At 39.6% G+C, this 21333-nt stretch overlaps 2 protein-coding genes across 3 annotated transcripts; one reads left to right on the top strand and one right to left on the bottom strand.

Annotated features, from left to right (window-relative positions):
- The first annotated feature begins 1277 nt into the window (after window positions 1-1277).
- ccn6 (cellular communication network factor 6) lies at window positions 1278-8589 on the top strand. Its single transcript, XM_005931045.3, has 5 exons — window positions 1278-1427; window positions 3400-3679; window positions 5336-5572; window positions 7284-7477; window positions 7591-8589. Exons 1-5 carry the CDS (start codon window positions 1380-1382, stop codon window positions 7870-7872), a joined length of 1041 nt encoding a protein of 346 aa, XP_005931107.1. The 5' UTR covers window positions 1278-1379; the 3' UTR covers window positions 7873-8589.
- Window positions 6883-20637, bottom strand: tube1 (tubulin, epsilon 1). 2 transcript variants are annotated; one of them, XM_042223152.1, is made up of 13 exons: window positions 20452-20637; window positions 20206-20279; window positions 19018-19176; window positions 17031-17083; window positions 16852-16909; window positions 16062-16177; window positions 14483-14604; window positions 12975-13162; window positions 12685-12857; window positions 12027-12167; window positions 9707-9847; window positions 8881-9055; window positions 6883-8463 (listed from the first exon to the last, which is right to left on the bottom strand). In XM_042223152.1, the coding sequence occupies exons 3-13, from the start codon at window positions 19147-19149 to the stop codon at window positions 8305-8307; spliced, it is 1458 nt and encodes a 485-aa protein (XP_042079086.1). In that variant the 5' UTR covers window positions 19150-19176; window positions 20206-20279; window positions 20452-20637; the 3' UTR covers window positions 6883-8304. The 2 variants fall into 2 exon arrangements, with proteins under 2 accessions (XP_042079086.1, XP_005931109.1); XM_005931047.2 differs by lacking the exon at window positions 19018-19176.
- Between the last annotated feature and the right edge of the window lie 696 nt (window positions 20638-21333).

Here is a 21333-nt window from a genome sequence, read left to right as displayed (position 1 = left end):
GAGCTGGTTCTACTAATTCCTACAGGTGTTTCAACTTTCCTGGATTGGTTACAACCCCCTCTGTCTGCATAAAAGCATTGTTGGAACACATTGTGGTACCATAATCTCGTGAGAATTGGTTGAACAGTATTGTACTGCATGAAACACCATCATTGGGCTACTGAATACTGGACGAAGGTATTATGGACTGGTGAATCAAAATTGGAAATCTTCGATTTTTAATGATCTTTGCAGGCAGGATCTTTGTACGCTTTCAAGTAGGTGAAAGGATGATTCCACAGTGTGTGGCATCAACTAGCATGTTGAAAAAATGCTAGAAAGAATGCCATGTGTGATCAGCTGTCATACCCGCCAAAGGTGGCTACTTTGATGAGTCACAAGTTTAGATTAAAATCTCACTGCTGGGTCCAGACCTCCTCCAAACTGAAGTTTATTTACCTACGAAGAAATGAGCAGTCTCCAATTGTTATGGCAGTTTCATTTAAATTAAGAGAGACGGAATATCTACCAATAATCCAGAAAAAATGACATAAAAGTTATAAATTGTTTTCAGACAATCCAACAGAGGATTCAGGAATGATTTCCCCCGCGGTATCAGTAAAAGAGACCATTAATATCTCTACAAGATTTTATAGCAACACGTTGATTACTTGTAGTTATAGAATATATATAGTTACATTGCGACTAGTTTTTAAAGTTGATAATGATCTGATGACATTCTGGCCTCTCATTGTTGGCAGTACTCATGGTAGTATAGTACGCAGTAGCAGCAATACGAGTATTATCAGTGTTTCCATATGAAATCTCAAAGGACTGCTGGTTTTACGAGAATGTAGGTGGAGAGCTAGCTATGAGAGGAGCCTTTATACTCAGTGTAAATAATAATGGAATGTGAACTCAAATAGATGTCAGTCCACATTAAGTGAAGCACGCAGCTTCAGCACCGCATTAAATAAACGGCACAGAGTGAATGTGTCAACTGAGAAGACTTTTAAACATGAAAGTAGGTTTGTTATGTACAATAGTAGCTTATAACACACACGGTTTAAAGATTTAACCCGTATTTTCATTCAGGTGTGAGTAAGGCTAAGGCTAAGACTATGGAAGTAGGCAGGTTCTGAAGGCTGTGGAGCGACCCAGCATCAAATACTTCCCCTCTGGATCAGTGAAATGGGGGGAAAGGTGTGTTTGAGGAGGGACAGAAGGGTGCTTTGTGGCCTTCCCCAGTCAGGTCAGCTCTCGCAATCTCTCCCCACCCCACCCCATTCCAATCCTCTCCCTCTTCCAGCACCCAGTCTCCCTCCCTCAATCCCACCTTCCTGCTCCCTCGTCACCCCATCTCTCTCCTGGATCTCACACAAACCTTGACCACTTGAGAGATGCTACTGCTTCTCTGCCATTCCCTCCTGCTCATCTTTGCTCAACAGGTAAGAAGAGCACTACCCTTTCACCTTTTTTTCCCTCAGACTGCAGATAAGACAACACTTGATGCCACTCAGAAACTGCTATATATAAATTCAGAGGAAAGCACGTAGCTGTGTGGGATACCTGACTGCAAGTGAATACCAAAACACCCCAGTTCAGACTTGACTGTTTGATAGTATTATTTGTATGTAGGCTTTAGTAGTTTACTGGCTTTAGTGTAGGGCTTATTTTAGAAGCGTGAAGTAAGAAAAGATGACAAAATTGGGAAGCCTTTGCAGTTCAAGCTCCCGTGGACTCATTTTCACACCATGAAATGAGCTCATTCAGCAAACCTGGCAGACAGGCTTCAGATTTTTGCCATAACCCTCAGTAACCCTTGGAAGCTCTGAGAGACCAGGGGTATTTGGAGCACAAGTGGTGCCATGGCTGGATTTCATCACAGCAAATACCATCAGGTAAACATGGACATTCAAGGACTGGAATATATTGAAATATCTAAGACATTTTGGCCTCTCACTGCTCTGAGCTCTGTGCAGTGTGTCACTATGTTAGATGTTGAATTTTTTGGCTGTCATGCTTTGTTGAAAGGTTTCTTACAGATTTTTGTTTCTATTTTGAATTTTTGTTTTGTTTTGTTTTGCACTTAGCAGTGAAAAATACAAAGCAAGAAAGACTGGGAGGAGCTGAGTTCCCCTTAACCAGACTGTCCCTGCACAGTTACAATGACAATGCTAAACTAGAAGTATGATGGGGATTAGACATGTCTAAGCCTCAAACCCGAAAGTGTGTGTGAGAGAGAGAGAACAAATTTCAATCTTTTCTGATAATTATTAAAGATGATCAGAAATTAAGTGGCTAAATGTGTTTTAGCTAAAGCTAACACATGGATCTGAGTACAGCCACTGCAGTTAGGATTTTACTCGTGGTTTTTAGACACAGACAGTAAAGATAGATGAGTTTAAATACCTGAAGTCAACCATCCAAAGCAATGGACACAAGAGAGATGAAGAAGAGAAACCGGCAGGGTGGAGTGGGGTGGGTGGAGACGGGTGTTAAGTGTGATTTGTTACACACTTAATGCTTAAAGATAGCAGTGAGAGGGAAAGGCAAGGGTTACAAGACAGCAGGGAGACCTGCTATGATATATGGTTTGGAGATGGTGGCACTGACCAAAAGACATGTGCACCACTCTAAATAAGGGGTACATGCACTCACTGCACCATAAAGTCATACCCTGTTAGCAACTTTAGAGAAATTTAGAAAGCATGTACTTGTACTTTTTAGAACAAGTATATTCAAATAACTCAAATAACTATTATCCAGCGTAAAACTGCCAAATCAAACATGTGGACCGGCCTGCTGTGGTGTGTGTGTATAAGAGAGAGAACGAAAGACAGAGTGAGATTTTATGTTTGCTCTAGTACAACGTGGCAGTAAGGGACCCCAGGAAAAAAAACGCCCCAGGGCCTATCATGGAGTTACTACTCCTGTGGCAATGAGATCATTTTTCCAGTCCAGGGGAAAAACTAAAAGCACCTTTGAGGCATCATCTGTCTCCTCACTTTCATCTCCCTCAAGCTGGGCTAAAAGATATCTGACACAAAATATTGACCTTGGCTGGTAAAAAGCACTACAGTAAAATGCAAAGGCATCTTGTTCCTTTAGTCTCCCATTAGAGTGTCTGCACTGAACACTAAAGAGTTCTACTTTAACATTTTCCAGAGAAACTAAACCTGGTTGGACAAGGAGGGTCCAGAAAGATGGGTGTGAATGTAGACAGGAAGCAGATAGACGCTACTGGTACATGTAAACATTTTATTATTTGAACTGTCAATTTATTTTTAAAAAAAGCTACTGGTTCGAGGAGCAGCGTTTTTTACTGTACATTTCCCCTATCATCTCCAGCATAATAATAAAATAAAAATAGTACTGCCAATTCAAAAATTTGACTCTTTCTGGCTGTTTTCCCCTCAGTGCTTCAGCAGGGCGCAGAACAATGGGCAGCTGCAAGCTCCTCAGGGTGGACGGGCTACGACAGAGAGACGCCAATTCTGCCAGTGGCCCTGCAAGTGTCGGGAGAGACCTTACTGTGCCCCTGGTGTCAGCTCTGTCCTGGATGGGTGCGGCTGCTGTAAGAGCTGCGCCCGACAAATTGGAGAGCCGTGCAACGAGAGGGACGTGTGCGACCCACACAAGGGCATGTACTGTGACTTCTCCGCAGACAAGCCAAGATACGAGGTTGGAGTGTGTGCATGTGAGTGGACCTGGTCTTTTACTTGATTGCAGGCAGGGTTGCAATAAAGAGTCAAGGGGCCCAACACAGGTTTTAATCAGGCTTCCTTAGTTGCACTGCAGCAGTGACTCATGGTCAAAGCAGCCACTCATTTTACTCGGATCCTTCGTTATTATGTCCCTCCATCTTACCACGTTTGTTTCATCTTCCTCGTGGGGCGATCGTGGCTCAAGAGTTGGTAGTTCGTCTTATAATCGGAAGGTTGCTGGTTCGAGCCCAGCAATGTAATCCATTATTATTATTATAAACCTTTACAAGCTCGTGAAAAGATTTGTAATAAATATGAATGAATGGGCTGCTGTCAGTGCTTGTATGACCAGTGTGCAGCAGCCTTTCAGATCGGCGCTCCGGCCCACCGGGAATAGGGCCATTGTGCCAGATTACCAGTCCAGCTCTGATTACAGGGGTACATGCTGCTTTACTTCCTACAACTGTGGCAGTGTGATGCTGGCTGTTGGCAGGTGGTCAAACATTGTAAAAGTTGGACATGGCTATAGTAACATCACCCACTGGTTTGCGTTTTAGTATTTTGAAGCCTTGACTTTAGCTTATTAATCCCGAAGGAATTTAGGGTTACAGCAGGCAGCACGCTAATGGCGCATGCGCACTTACAAAGGAACCTTTTGACCAACTTTACACAAACATCATATTGGGGAGACATGTCAGAAAGGTAATGCTGACAAACCGATAAAATATTTGAATTTTATTCTCCAAAAACTAAAGACTTCCTGAGAGAATGGTCTATAGCACACAACAGCTTATAATAACCATGATCAAACTGACCTCACCTCTCACTTTAAGCTTTAATACAGTTCAAAAGTTTAGTTATTGAAAATTTATGAAGGGAAATATTAGCTACTGAGACCAAAACACCTTTCTGTACCAACTTATAAACATGTTTTTGTTTTAAACAGCAGTCTATGGGGCTCGCCTCACTTTTGGATTCAGCGTCAAGAGGATATTTGAGGATTCAGCCCCAGGGGCTGCTGTCGCAGGGTTACGTGTGTTGCAACAGTAACAGAATTATGGATATATTGTGAATGGCATATTTTAAAGCAGTGCAAATCACAATTACTCTACCATGAGCCAAACAACATTTGGAAAGACCATAAAAGTTGTATGTTTAAATTAGTTTTTTTTAGTGTTTGCATAAAGCCACACAGTGGCTTCAGAGGAGGCCGCTCTAAACCGGTTTAACGGGAAAGCAATTTAAAAAAAATATGCAAGTGTGAAGAAGCCTGAAGGGGCTTTTACAAACCTCAGTGGGAAACTTAAACTCCAATCAACAATTCCACCTACGTGAGTCAAAAACCACTGGTTTTTGTGTCCATCCCTGCAAAAACATGTTTTTACATTCCATGTCATCATTCGAAATGTGCAAATTGCGTGCTAGGCTGGGAATCAATGCCAGCATAAAGGAGTATGCCATTTTTAAAAAGCTAATTTGCACTCAAATCTCATATTTGTATGCTTTTGGGGAAAAAGACACAGTAAAATTCTTGGTTTACAAAAAACCCCCAAACAAACAAAAAAGATATTAATCTGCATTACAGTCTTAAGATCCAGCATAATCAGAGTTTGAGATTTGCACCAGCATGTTTCTTCTCATTCCTTCAGACATGATGGCGGTAGGCTGTGACCTGAATGGGGTCCACTATGAGAATGGAGAATCCTTCCAGTCCAGCCCCCTCTACAAGTGTACATGCATCGCTGGAGCCATCGGCTGTACCCCTGCTTTCATCCAGAAGCCTGCTGGTCTCTTAGGCTCTGCACCACTGATCAGCAACACGCCAGCTGGCCTTCGCAGTGGCCAGAGCCCAAACAAGCACCAGCAGGACACTACCTACATGTCAGGTGTGTGTTTAGAGAATGAATTCATGGAGAAGAGCCAGACTGTCTTGCCTGGAATGCTAATTGCTGTTAGGTAGCTGGAAGGGAAGGGGGAGCCTCATTACTCAGTACTGTCAGTGTGAGGTGTGACTACCTGTGGTTAAACTGTCTGACACATATGATTCCAGTTAGAGGAGGAAAAGGAAGAGAAACAAGTTGGTTTTTATTAAAAGCCATAAAAATGTCACTTTGATGTACGGCAAAGCTTATTTAATTGGCGTGGCATGTAACTGAACCAGATCTATCACATGATCTATCTGAGTCACATACAGTGATTTGCCACTGTGAAAAAACAAAGCACTTTCCCACCCAGCAAAAACTCATCGTCCCTGTCGTTGAGATTTGGTTGAAACATTTTAATTTTGATTAAAAATGTCAAGAAAAGACACGACAAGCTTAGTAAGCTTGTCGTGTCTTATAGCATGATGCTATAGTCACAAAAATGCACTAACGAGATGGGAAAGTTCTGAGGGTGATCTAATAACAAAAGAAGCTTTTATTTTGGTGTTTGTGGGTCTGATCTGGTTGTGGTTCGAGAAGTGTTGGTGCTAGTGGACGGCTCCGGTAATAATAATAATAATAATAATAATAATAATAATAATAATATGTAAAGATAGGCATTCTTTTACATGTAGCTGAGTTTGTGTAGTGAGCTGGTATGTTTACAGTGTTTCAGATTCTTTTGTGTTACATTTCTATGCAGATCTTTTAATTTTTTTGTCCTTTTCTATGTAGCAGCAATTTCATATCATAATGAATTCAAAATTGATTAATGGGACTGCTCCAATAAGGCTCTATAGCACCTAATCACAACCAGTATTAGTCAAGTTACTTGAAAATAGTAATTTGTTACTAATTACTGATTACTTCTCCACAAAGTAATCCTGTTACTTTACGGATTACTTATTTTCAAAAGTAATTAGTTACTTTATTATTTACTTTTTAAAAACATGATACATATGTAATAATGCAATAGACCTTTCAGCCAATTCTAATTTTTTTCCTGCATAATCCATCATATAAAATTGAATCAAATCAAAAAGTCTCTTTTTCAAACTTGTTTTGTTAGTTTTAATCTTTTAACTTTATACACATTGCATTAAACAAAAATTAAATTATATGCAACATTCTCTGAGTTGAAGAAATTTGTTTAACATTTAAACCTATGTTCCGCATATTCCAGCATTTAAAATAAAATAATTTTTGTGTTTACTCTCACTCTTTCAAATAGATGCAAGAAAAACACAGCAAGAAATAAATAATTTGAAGTTTAATTTTTCACTGTAGAAAGAAGTTTTCTTCCCACGTAGAGTGCACAGCGGACGCTAATGTTTATGTCACTTTTTACAGAATCAAACTCAAAGTAATGTCAGTAATTCCAAGCCTTAAACACTGCATGGATGTACTCTCTGCCGCAGATCAACAGTGGATAATATCTCTATATTATCCACTATTGTCATGAGACATTAACAAACAAAATCAGTAACGCAGCATGCTTATGGTATAGTAACAGTAATCCCTTACTTTACTCGTTACTTGAAAAGTAATCAGATTACAGAAATGCATTACTTTTAATGCATTACTGCCCATCTCTGATGGAGACACAGCAGCTTGTTGGAATGATTCTGATCTGTGCTTTGCTTGACACAGTACCCTTTAACTGTAACACTGAAAGGTTACAGGGACCCTCCTTTAGCCTGGAAGAGGAACTGCCTAATCCAGACCACCCACTGGAGTCCCTGCTCCAAGACCTGTGGCCTGGGCATCTCTGTACGTGTCAACAACGATAACAGCAAGTGTGAGATGAGGAAAGACCGCCGCCTGTGCCTGCTGCAACCGTGTGAGAAAAGCGTGCTCAGGAGTGTCAAGGTGGCATCTTTAGCTTTAATCTGTCTGAATCTTTAATATTTTCATTTAATTTTTAAAGTTTTTTTTCTCAAACTCTTAAAAAGAAAGACACCAATTGCTATTTCCACTTCTAGGTGCCAAAGGGAAAGACGTGCCGACCCAAATTCCAGGCAAAGAAAGCAGAGAAGTTGACTCTCTCTGGCTGTACCAGCAACAAGAAGTTTAAGCCCACATACTGCGGTGTGTGTACAGACAAGCGCTGCTGTGTCCCCAACAAGTCACGCATGATCAAGGTCAACTTCACCTGCAAAGGAGGCTCCAATACACAGTGGAAGATGCAGTGGATAACGTCCTGTGTGTGTCAGAGGAAGTGCAACGATCCGGGCGACATGTTTTCTGACCTGCGTTTACTCTAAGGACCCCAAACGTCAGAGACGCAGAGTGGTGCAAGCCCCGCTGTGAGAAACTAAGGACTGAAACACACATACACTTTAATTCTCCCTTAGTAACAGTTTTGCACCTCCAAAAGGACAAAAACAAAACTAATTTTGAGAAAGAAGAACAACAGATCATTAAAAAAACAAAACAAAGTTTTATGGAGCACTCTTCAGGACAGGTATGTGCACTAACAACAAGGAATATGGCCAGTGTACTAGCTTTAACATTACCTCATAACAGAACAATCAGGGAGCTTGGAAAAGCAAATAGAAGCTTTAGAGTAGATTAAACTGATGTTCTCTTTAAGTGCTGTTTGGAACACTTTGACCATGCCATAAATTAGATAACGTTGATATGTAAAAGCTTCAGTTCTGTGAGTTTGATTCCCAGATTCACAGCACAGCAGACCTTCATCTGGCGATGGAGAGTCTGGGTGCATCAGGCGTGAGTCTGGCCTTGGTGGCATCCAGATGATGATATTCTTCAATCAGTGAGTTGAGAGAGGCAATGGCCTCTGAGAAGAAGCTCTGCTCCATCCCTTCTACATGCAGGTAGTGGTGTAAGTGAGCCTAAAATGAAAAAAACAAAACATTAAACTGAGTCTGACTGATGTGTTTGTCAGATTTAGAGGCTGATATGCATTTGCCAATAAGCTTGAAGAATAAACCTGAGATATCATTTCACCTGAAGACAAACTGCTTTGTTTTCTGTGGCTGTACCTGCACCACATATTGAATTAAATAAAAGAAAATACACATTTTGAAATCCATGTATGCCTCTAAACTTAAACCAGTGCAGGAAGACTATATGCCAAGTTATCTTTTGTAGCTACATCTTACAGATGGGTTAAAAGGTTTAGGGTTTAAGCTAGAATTAGGTTTAGGCTAAGAGTAGACTATAGGTTTGTAATAGTAAAATTTAAGTTATTAGATCTGGGAATGCATTACTAGCAAAGAATGTCCTCACAAAGACAGCTTGAGACGCACCTTCTTCCTGTAGAGCTTGGTAAAGCGTTCCCTGAGCTCCATGAACGTGGGCTTCACGCAGGTGTTGTTGGCCAGAGCTAACAGGGAGTGGGAGTGTCCCACGGGAGGCACTGAACACAGACTCGTCTTCCAGCCTTCCTGGTTCCATGAGACAAAGGGCAGTGATGGTCTCAGTCTAAAGCCAGGAGAGAGGGGAAAATAACTGTATATGTAATGTTTAACATGTGAGCTTCACATGACAACCAAAAGACTTTGTTCAGTCTCAGTTTACTGTACTTTATCCTGAAATCAATATGTGAACAGTTCCCTAGCTAGGAGCTATGACTTTAAATCCAGAAACCAAGCATATTTACCTCACTAGCTTTAACAACAATCAAACAACTGGAAATGAAACAGTAAAAAAAACAAAAAAACAAAAAAAACAAACAAAAAAAACCCTTCACTTGTCTGCAGATTAGAGGACTACCAACATCTACAAGTATCCTTATAGTTAAGATACTTAGTCCTGTTTGTACATTAAGTATATATATCTATATTTGTACTTCCTTCCTCCTCCTACCTCTTTTGCCAACAATTTTAACACAACAGTCACAGTACAAAATGTGTGCGCCAACTGAAAAGGAGTTCTGTGAGAGCAGTGGTTAGAGGAGAATATAGTAAGAGCTTGTGGCTGAATGCAGTAATCATGACTTACTGCTAGTGCTCAATGGGTATACTATGGGAAAAGGTGAGTGTGTGGATCACTGGGTACGTTGGAATGGTTGCATGAAATCGTTACATCTTTTGGTGTAGAATTATATACAGAAATAAAGGATTTTCCTCTGACCTCTCGATGTTCCTGCGGACATCAGAAACCTGCACGTTACCCCTGACCATGAGGGCACAAGCCAGGTACAGGCTGTGCTTTGGGTCAGCTTGTATTAGCTGGTGGTCTTTACTGAAGGCATCGCTGAACATCTGATCCAGTCTAGAGCGCACGGCACGGTTGGAAGACAGGAGAAGAAAAGAAATGCTTGTATCAGTTGATCAACTTTACAAGAAATGAATGTGCCTCAAATCATCTTAAATATTCCTTTTATAGCTTTTTCTTCCAGCCTCAATGAACGCGATTTTAACTGAACATGCCTTGAAGATTTTTATCAGAAGTTCAAAAAGACTGGGAACCAAGACGGCAGTGTTTGGCATAGAAGAATGTTTGCACCTTTATTTATGTAGGGAAGTCCCAAAGAGCAGGCGAGATATTTTTAAGCAACACCATGCCCTGCATTCATACAGTCACATATATTTACTGCTGGGAGTTATCCAGTAAAACCACCACTCTTTTTGACCAATAAGCATCTTCATAGGAGGAGAGAAGGTCTCTGTGGCCCACACAAGGCCACTTTTGTGGCAGCTGTTGCTGGGAGGAGGTAGGCAGATTGGTGGTTTTTTTTTTTTTGTTTGTTTTTTTTTTTTAAATCCTACGTCTGGAAAGCTAAAATTGAACTTGCTGCTTTTTCACATAATAAAAAGAAAGCTGGGGCTTTGTGGTGTTTTAAACTCTTATGCTTCTGTTTAACTAGGAAGAAAAGTGCTGTTCTGAGTTTTTAGCACCTTGGTTATTCAGATCAGGTGAGTTCATTAAAAAAGATAGTTTTATATTTAATACAAACTCAAGGTCGAATGTAAAGTGTTAAACCTATTTGAACTGGATCTTACTTTAATACTATTTTTCAGTAATGATCAGCAGAATTAATCAACTATTAATCATTAAGTACTGGATTATTATTTAAACCATTCACAACTCTTAGCTACGCCTCTATTTTCCAGCTGTTTCCCCACTTCTGCATCACTGCTTATATTAACAGAAGTGTTAAAAGGTGTTTGCCTCCTTCCTGATTTTGTATTTCTTGTACGTTTGTCACAATTAAATATCCATCAAACAAATGTAAATATTAGACAATATATGTTTATTATTATTTGGCAGTTTAATTCTACATCTGATCTATTACTTTTACCTAACTGATAACTTTTCTGCTCAAACTTGAGGCATTCAGTTCTTTACTTTTCCAATTTTTTTGTGACCAGACAAGCTAATCTGTCACTCTGCCACTTGGACACTAACCTGTGGGGTGTTTGTACTTTGGGTTGAAAATCATAGACTAACCAGGTCATTCATAGAATCATTTTAAAAAGAAAGCTTTTATAGGAGATAATTGATCATGAGCAAGTTTCACTTTTTTCACTCTACCACTGTAAAAGCAGACATTTGGGCAGTTTGCCACTCATTGGTAAACTGAAGCATTTAGGAGTGTGCAAAGAGCACCACAATCCCCCACAATTCTTCCCAAGGTCACACCATGCAATGCTCAGAGGAAATCCAAAAGACCCAAGAGCTACAACTGAGATTTTACAGGCCTCTGTTACCTGGTAAATGTTAAAGGTCATGACAGTACAATTACAAAAAAAAAAGACTAACCAAGTATGGCTTATTTGGATAAAACCACTGAAATGGAAATTGCATAGAAATTATGAAAACCAAAATGTTGAAATATATTCTATTTTTTGACTTTGCATAATATTGCAAACTCTATGAGTAAAAAAAATAACAACAAAAAAATCCATTATTTATTCAATTAAATACCCTGAATTCAAGGAGTTTGGAACTATTGTCCTGACAAAACTGAAATGTGCAGCACACTGAAACTATTTAAAAATGTCATGTTTAATGTTCATCTGTAGCTGAATTTGGGGCAAACGGTCAATCATTTCTTTCTGTTTTCATAGTGATTTTGTGTTTAAACCAGATGTTAAGGATGTGGTTGTGTTCCTTATGTCTAGAATGGTGTCAGGGACAGGAGTTATGTAAGCTGCAAGCTTCAGCCTATACTCTTTCACATGATTCATATCAGGAAAATATTTGAATCTAAATTATGCCACTAACCATATCAGCCACCCCATCTGTAGGAAATCGTGAGTCAGTCCTGCTTGACTGGTGCTGTTTCATCATCATGTTACAAATGACAGTTTAAGTTACGGTGTAAACCAACCGAAACCACTTCTAAATGGTCAAGTCATCAATGGAGGGGTTCATGTGAGGAGGAGCTCTGCAGGACACACAACAACTGTCAGGTAAAAATAACTGCACCGATGGGCACAAGGCTTACCTCCTTGTGGGCACATTAATATCTGCTAATGTGTAGAGGGGTGTGAGACTGGGCACCAGGTAGTGTAAACGAGGAAAGGGCACCAGGTTCATCGCAATCTCATTCAGATCCATGTTGAGGGAGCCCTCAAAACGGGCTGAGCTGCAAATAAAAAAGTTATAATGACATGCTCAATTTGACTGCATAATAACGTTAAGTTCCACTAATTAGGGATAACTAAAAGAAGCAAATCTAGAATATCTTCTTGATACATAACACTGTGCAAAAGATCAAAATACTTTTATTCATAAATAACTTCCTAAGTTGACTTGTGTGACAGTACCAAATCTCCAGGTTGACTCTCAAGCCCTTGCAGGACTCTCACAGAAGCTTTTAATGATAAGATAGCATCACGCGATAAACACCTGAAATGCTTTGACATCTCTGGTTAGTGTCTTATGCTCTAACTTTGGCTGACTCAAAGGGCCAAAATTAAAACAGACAGGAGACTGCAGATGAAAGCCCAAACTGGCTTTACTGACTGTTATTATGAAGAGAATGGATACTAATGCATTTATTATGGCAATCTTATGGACTAGAAAAAATGGTCAAAAGGGTGTTAATGTTTTTCCTTAGCACACGGGCTTCTACTGTATATGAGCAAACAGTAATACTATACCTGGTAATATTGAGCAACAGGTTAGCCACAATGTTATTCATAGCATCAAAGGGTTTTTCTGCCCCACTGAGGCCTCCCTGTCCAGAGGTGACTGCGCTGTTTCTCTTGATATTTAAACCAGGCTTTGTACCATGAGACATAACTTTAATCTTGTTCACAATGTCAACCAATGACTGGAAGGGGAGAAATGAGGGAAAAGAAGAAATCACATTCAGTTTGACAGTTTTGATTTATGTGCATTGCACAGACATTTGCAGGGAGAGAGGGGAGGCATTTCTGAATCCACAAACCTGGTTTTCCACTAGCAGGACACAATCAGCGTGCTCTGTGAGCTTGTTCATGGCAAGGACACTGTTGTATGGTGAGGTGATTACGTCATCTTCCCCAGATGGATAGATGGAGGTGACAACGCGACACACCTCAGGGAACTCCTCCTCCAGCAAGCTGAGCACTCTGGTTCCCAGGCCAGAGCCAGTACCTTAAATCCATAGTCAGTAACTAATTAATTATCAGCTGTCTACAGAAAAATCCTTAATTTACTGACATGACAATTTAAATCTTATTTCTACACTGCTTGAAAAATTAAGGTAACACTTTGACGTATAACAGTAGAGCTGCAATCCCTGGTAATCCCTGAGTCAGATCGTGGACACTGAAGATGAAGGGACCGATCAAGCTGGAGGAGACCTATCGGGTTTGGTTAGCCTGTGGGATCTCAGAGGCAGCTGATTGGTACTGGCAGGCCAAGCAGAATATAGCTTGGGCGGTGGGTGAAGCAAAAGCTTAGGTTGTGGGAGGAGTCCAGTGAAGCCTTGGACAAAGACTTTCGGTCTGCCTCCAAGTGTTTCTGGAAAATCGTCAGGAAAGCAGTGCTCTACTCTGCGGGTGTAGTGCTGCGGACTTCAACTGAGTATACAGTCAGACAGTGGAAGGAATACTTTAAAGACCCACTTAACCCCACTGGCATGCCTTCTATGGAGGAGGCAAGTCTGGGGACAAGGTCACTGAGGTAGTTAAACAACTATCGGTGGCAGAGTCCTTGGACTAGATGATGTTGATAAAATTCCTGAAGGCTCAGGAATGTCATAATCATCATGTTGCGGGGATGTCTACTTAACACACCTCTGCATGGAGATTGAGGTAATTCAACTGGACTGGCAGTCTGCAGCGGTGTTTCCCATATTCAAGAAGGGGGAGCAGAAGGTGTGCTCCAACTATAGGGGGATTGCACTCCTCAGCCTCCCCAGGAGGGTCTAGGTTTTGAGCAAACGGCCTCAGAATTTGATCTCTGCATTTTGCAAAATGGTCATGTTGCTTCATCAGGGAATGGCCTCCAGCTTAGAAATGTGGACGAGGCCCCTGGGGTAGACCCAGGAGACACTAGAGAGATTATATCTGTTGGCTGGTCTGAATAAGCTGGAGTACGTGGCTGCAGAGTGGGAGGTCTGGGTTTGTCTGCTGCCCCCATAACCCAGTCACAGATAAGACAAAGAAAATGGATGGATGAATATTTGAATATATTATTTCAATAAGTTTTTTCTCTAAGTTCTAGTTTCTATTTTATTTCAGCTAACTACTCTTACAGCCTTCACACAGATCTAAAAGTAAAGAAGTGACGTGCGTGACAACAAAGATACAAAAATTAAGTAAGTGAAATGAAATCATGCACAAATGTATTCTTATTGGCTTTATTCATTTTTTTTGTCACTACAAATGTAACATGAATTAATTGAAGTAAAGCTTGGAGTACTGGACTGTGAAGCATTAATGAAAGGATGCCCTTGAATCAGAGCCTTACCTCCTCCCATAGAGTGAATGAGAAAGAAGCACTGCAGACAGTCACATTGCTCTGCTGCCTTCCTGAGCTTATCCACTATCTTCTCCCTGTAGGCAGAGCCGTACGTCATGTTTCCAACTGCCCTGAATGACAAGCACAAAACGATACCTTGGTTTTTCCCCCTAATCATAAGATAATGCCAAAAATTGAACATTAATGATAATTATAATTTTTAATGCTCAGGACAGATTTCATATTACTTTCATCTTTTATGATGATCACTATGTCAGATTAAGCAATTATATTGAGTGATCAACATGACAGACTGCCCGTTGCTCCCACAGCATGCATGATGTGTTAGGAAGTTGTCAGTAGCTAGTGTGTTCATGGAAAGGAAAGGTAACAGACAAAAGCAACTGAAGGGGCTGTCAGGATGTTCTGGAGCATCCCGTGTTGCTCTTGTGTTTTTTTCATTATGACAAACTATGCAAGATAAAAGAGTCAAAGTTCAACTCTCCCTACGTTATACGTGTTGTAGGACATATAAAAGAGTTTAGTGCAAAAGTCATTCATGGTAAAAACAATATTAAACTCAATATAAGGAATTTTAAACATAGGGTATAATTATGTGGGCCAATAAAAAGATTGCCGTGCAGTGTAAAGGCTTTCTCGCCTCTAAGCAACAAACTGTGGGAATCAGACTGACAGTCTCAAATTGTTGTGGCATGCCAAGTACAGGATTTACCACAGGCGTCATGGATTGACTACATAATCCATTGGTGGTTCATTCACAGGCAATGCTACACTGTAAACAAGTTGCACTTTTTTGTGCAGACAGAAAATAAGCCACCGGCAGCTGAGAAAAATTTACAGGAGATAAAGATTATTTGAAGAAATTAAAAGCGTGTGCTAATATAACTCTGTGTCAAGTAGACTTCCTGTTAACATCCAATAACATTCCATAGCATCTGATATCACTGTGGACCTTCTGCTTGACCATTTCCAATCTGTGAATCTGTGAAATCTTAGAGTCATATATTAAATACTTTACAAGAGATATATACTTTTTGAAAAATATAGACTATTGGCTCATTAACATATGAAAAAAAAATTTGTAAGAGGTCCTGTAAAGTCCCACATTGGAGCACACACTAGATAAAAAGATAGTACATAGTTGTATTTCACAATAATGCATGGAGACCTGGTCTACCTACAATTTCAGGTAGGTAGACCAGGGAAACCATACAGAGAAACTACTCACATCAGGCTGATCTTTTTCCTAAATTATACTCTGCACAATTGAGAATGTGAAAACTGAAAAAAACAACAGTTAAGCCACCCGTGTTCCTCTTTCAGATTATACAAAATTCAACATATAGTGGATTATTAAGAAAACATGTTTAATTCTTTCAGACAATTACCAAAAAATACTTTCTTTGCAATCTCTTCAAAGACTATTCCCTGAATACCACTAGAACTGCATATAGTGTAACAGCACGTGAGCTGTAACACAACTCCAGCAGGATTTAAATTATGGTGTGCAACAGTTGGTAAAGTCCACGTGAGCTCGGTGGCATCCTGGGGCTTGTCTGTCTCTTACCAGTTGTTGCCTGAACCTGACACGTCTGTGAGTAGTTGCGTGCTATCAAACACTTCTCTTAACGGGCCCTGCAGGATCTGGTTGACCACACCCTCTTCCATGTCCACCAGGACCGCCTGTGGATTCAAATATGTGAAAATGAGGCCCGCTCATACATTTCAATGCTATCATATACTGAGCACATTCCTTTTACCCCAGTCATTTCATAATTCACCCAATGAATGCTGAACCTTTCAGTAAGCTCGACTCCAAAATAAAATGTGAAAAGAATACGCATCATCAATCAGTCTTAAGCTTATTATTATCCATGTTAAAGCCGTTTATCATTTTTCTTTGGGCCAAAGTTAACCCCAAAGGGTGAAATTTGAGATGTGGCAGCCCTTTTCTCATTTCTAGTAGAAGGCTTATTTAATGGAAACAGAAAGTCGTGGCATCTCTGGCACAGCAAAAGCTACAGCCAAACTCAATGACTGAGAGAATCAGATATGGAATTAATTTGCATTTGATACAGTTGACCAAGAGATGTTCACAAAGAATTTACCTTCAGTATCAGTCCATACTAGCAACATTCAAAGCCTTATGCTTTGCATGTAAAAGACACTTGACTATGCCTGCACTGCTATTGTGAATGTTTCATAGGTTAAAATGTTTGCACGCATAGGCTAACATCTATTTTTATTAGTACCAACTCTGAAATTTCTGAAGTTCTAACTTCTTATTTGCTTAATTTTTATCCAGTTTTGACACAATAACTAAAAATTAGGGACTCGAGAGTCCTTCTAGAACTTACCCTGGCCTTCAGGTGTTGGATTCTCCCACCAACAGCAAATTCAGCCCCGTCACTTTTCCTGGAAAAGGATAGTCAGTGATTTAAAAAAAAGAAAGGAAAAAAAAAAGAAAAAAAAAAGGCAATACATTTGGAACACTTATATGTCAATGAACTACTGGAGGAAAGCAGGTTTAGCATACCTGGAATCCACATTTCGGAAAAAGCTATTGAGGGCTTCATCGTACAATCCCCTCTGAGGATGAAGGAAAAAAAAAAGATTTAGGAGCTGTGAGAGTCATGTCTGTTTCTTACAGGACAAAACAGGGCACACAGAAAACAGACATCCCTTAGAACAAAGGTTTAGTGAGAAAACATAATGACTTCCCTGATTATCATAGATAAGATGTTAAAAAATTTACTGAAAGTTTTTCTTGGTCACTTAAATCTACAGTGCTGTGAACAAGTATTTGAACTCTTCCTGATTTTGCTTTGTTTTTGTTTATACCAGCTGCATCTACATTTTTCATTCACTTAAACATAAGATTATAGTAGACTAGGCCTGGGTATCTGGTGAATCAGTAGTTTCTACATAGTTGATGCATTTTACCTAAACCCTAAGAATTACTGCACATATCACTGGAACACTTTCAGTTTTACCATGATAAAATTCATGTGAAATCAGGATTTCATTTTTGGAAATTAAATTAAATTGTTTCTAGTGCTTAAGACCAACATCCCTAAAGCTTTTGAACTACAGAAGGCAGCTAACGTTTAAACTGGAAACCAAAATGATTACAACTTGGATAAAGCTGAGGAAAATATCTCTCTGTCACACTAAAGAAATGAGTTATTAACTACCCAGCTGAAATACAGCGCTGAAAAATGAGGTTTTCTAATCATTAAAAAAAAAAAAGAGAAGCATTCTCTGAATCACTTAGGGCGTGTCTGCTGAGGCGTCAACTGACAGCTCTCACATCATCTCAAACAGACTGCACAAAGCAGACAAACAGAGCTGGAATTGATTTAACGCAACCACACAAGTCAGAGAAGAAAATTACAATGTGTATTATACAAGAGTGTTTGACACTTATCTGCTGTTTTTCTGTCACAGTCAGTTTGGAATGCAATTTAAAAATGACATGACAATGTGGCTGTAAAGTCTGGTAATTATAAATTTACACCAAGATGAGAAACAAATAACACCCACACTGATTATTAAAGCAAAATACCCCACTATACATTATAATTCCTCAACATAGATACATTCAAGCACATAATCAACATTTACTGTGGACTAAGTTACTAGAGGTGGGAATCACGATACATCCCACGATACGATATTATTGCAATTTTTTAAAAATATTTTGCGATATTCAGATTCTGTACATAAAGGTAAACTTTATCAATATTCATTTTATCTAATATCAAAGTCTCGCACTCAGTCTTTCTCTCATTTCAGTCAGTTTTATTGTTGACAAACTGAACGGTTTGTATTACAGTCTAGTCCAACTTAACTGAATGCAACCATCTGGTACAACTATAGCTATTCTGAACTATGCAATTTATGAAAACTATGCAGCCCATTCAGCAACTGAAGAACTTGAAAGTAAATTAAAACAAAACATTTTACATTAAATAAAAAAGTTTTAAACTTAATTAAAATAAAACATGTCTTAAATTAAAATAAGTAAACTGTCATGTTTATTGCTGCCAAAAAACAAGTTAAACACATTTGGACAGTGAAGGAATGTCAGGATTCTTGCTCAGAAAAAGGAGCTGATCAACATGCTCTGAAGTCAGAGTTCCAGTCCACAAACTTTTTTTGTAACAAAATATCGATTTCTGCTGTCCCTGTATCGATACATTATTAGCAAACAAAATATCACGATACTACACAGTATCGATTTTTCCCCCCACCCCTATAAGTTACCAACTAAAGATAAGCAAACACAAAATCTTTCACTCTGCAATGACAAGTATAACAGAAAATGGTGGCGAGACAGGGAGGAGACAGTTGGTTTGGGTCTGTTCACTACTAACAGCTGGTGAGTCCCAATTTATACAGTGTAAAATAATTAGAATAATGCTAATAGAAATGTACATTTGCTGATAATAGTCAGACATAACATTATGACCACCTGCCTAATATTGTCTCAGTCCCATTTTTGCTTCCAAAACAAACCTTACCCATCGAGGCATTGACTCCACTAGCCCCCTGAAGGTTTGCTGTGGTATCGGCACCAAGATGTTAGCAACAGATCCTTTAAGTCCTGTAAGAGGTGGGGCCTCCAGTGGATTGGACTTATTTGTCCAGCACATCCAACAGATGATCGACTAGATTGATATCTGGAGAATTTGGAGGGGTAAAAAATGCCTCAAAGTCATTGTTGTGCTCCTCAAACCATTCTTGAAGTTTTGCTTTGTGACAGGGTGCATTATCCTGCTGACAGAGGCCACAACCATCATGGAGTACTGTTTCCATGAAAGGGTGTACATGGTCTGCAACAATGCTTGGGTAGGTGCTACATGTTAAAGTAACATCCATATGTATGGCAGGACTCAAGGTTCCCAAGCAGAAGATTGCACAAAGCATCCCACCGCCTCCACCAGCTCACCTTCTCATAGTGCATCCTGGTGTTATGTGTTCCCCCACTAGGTGATGGACATGCACCCACACCTCACCCAGTTGTCTAGCCATCACAATTTGGCCCTTTTCAACCTCTCAAATCCTTATTAAATTAAGGAAAGCCTCCAAGCCCCCCCTTAACACATGGACAAACATCATAGACTGAGGAAAGCAGACAGTTTTCCTGCCTTGGTTGCTGTTGGTGCATGTGCCAGAGGTTAATGACACTTTTGCTGTAGTCTAAGAAATGCTAACAGTTGAAGGTGTTTGTTGCTCCCAGCTTTTTGAATGAGTTTCTCCTCTGAGTTGATTAAATATGCTCAACTTTAAAGGTTTTCCTACACTAACTAAAGTTACTTGTACTTGAATTACATTTTGCTATTTTGTACTTTTACTACAATGCCTTGACATGATCCCAAAGGTGCTCTACTGGATTGAGGGATGGTGGCTCTGGTAGCCATTTGAGTACAGTAACCCCCTTTTCGTGTTCAAGAAACCAGCTTGAGATGATCTGAGCTCTGTAACATATTGTCTTATCCAGCTCAAAAGCACAGGTGTAATTATAAAAACGTTAAAAGCGGCTGTGTTTCACCCAGAGATGCTGTGTCTACGGATTTTTGGTTGTATAGTCTGGGTCACCAGAACATTAGAAAGACAAACATGTGCTTTTCCTGTCGTAACAAGTCAGACTTCATTATTATTCGTCGGATACCTTCGTTGTGCTGTGCTGTGTGTGTAATTGCACTTACTTTATTGACGTGGGCATGCTCTCGCAAAGCAAGATCCCAAAACCTGCAGCCAGCCTGGTTGCCGCACTGTCCAACTGCAGAACGGAATTTCAGTTTAACTTAAAAAACACAATTAGTAGTAATACAGATTTCATTTGTTAAAGGTATGTAGCTACGTCACATAAAACGGAACTACTTGACATAAACACCGACCTGGGGGCTAAGCTAGCCTCCTACCTGTCATTTACCGCGCTGAGTTTCACTCACCTTGGACCACAACGGACTGTGTCATGACAACAACACCCCATACACGTTGTAAAAGTGCGAAGCTAATCCATAATGACTGTTCCGTTTATGTTATCCATCAATAAGATCTTCACAAGACTTTTGAACACCTCTTCTTCCTCGCGCCTTAGCTATGTTTGGTCGAGCATTGATGACGTCATTTCCATGGAAACGGAATGTACGTTTCAGCCACTGACCCCCCCCAGCCCCCCAAAAAGTGTGTGTGACGAACAAAAACAAACAATAAAGACATTTTTAAAAAGAAAAAAACAGGAGGTTTGTAGTAATATAATATAGCAGTTTTGTAGAAACCACACATTAAATGATTAAAATCTCTTCTGTAGTTTAACTCCCATTAATAAAGTTAAAATAAAGGATGGTATGAGATACTGGTTTTTAAAAGCAGAATAAAAGCATTTAAGACTGTAAACTATATTTTGTCAGTGATGTTACATTATGGTTGAATTTTGTGTCTCAGCGTGGGTGCCAAATTAAGGTAGGTAGGATGTTTTTCCAAAATTAAAACAATTAGAAAACGAAGAGTTTTCAACCAGTTTTCCAGTGTTTTGCCTTGGTATTTATTGCTTGTCTGTGATTAGGTTTCGCAGTTATTTCACCTTCTGTCTTAACTGTCGTGAAATATTTTACCCCCTGAAAATGATGTGCTTCTGAGTAAAAACATAATAAAAACATTTTTAAAGAAAAAAACAAACAAAAAACAGTTACTGAACACTTATTATGACTTTTCATCTTACATCACGAGCATGCTCTAATTTCCACGCCCACATAGGACATATACTTATTGGCCGCTTTGATAGGTACACCATCCAACTGCTAACTAAACAGCCATTAGACTGCTGATCC

This window comes from Haplochromis burtoni, unplaced genomic scaffold (assembly GCF_018398535.1).
Source record: "Haplochromis burtoni strain Fernald_Lab_line unplaced genomic scaffold, NCSU_Asbu1 Contig_103, whole genome shotgun sequence".
NCBI lineage: Eukaryota > Metazoa > Chordata > Actinopteri > Cichliformes > Cichlidae > Haplochromis > Haplochromis burtoni.
This window is presented reverse-complemented; position numbering and strand designations above follow the sequence as displayed.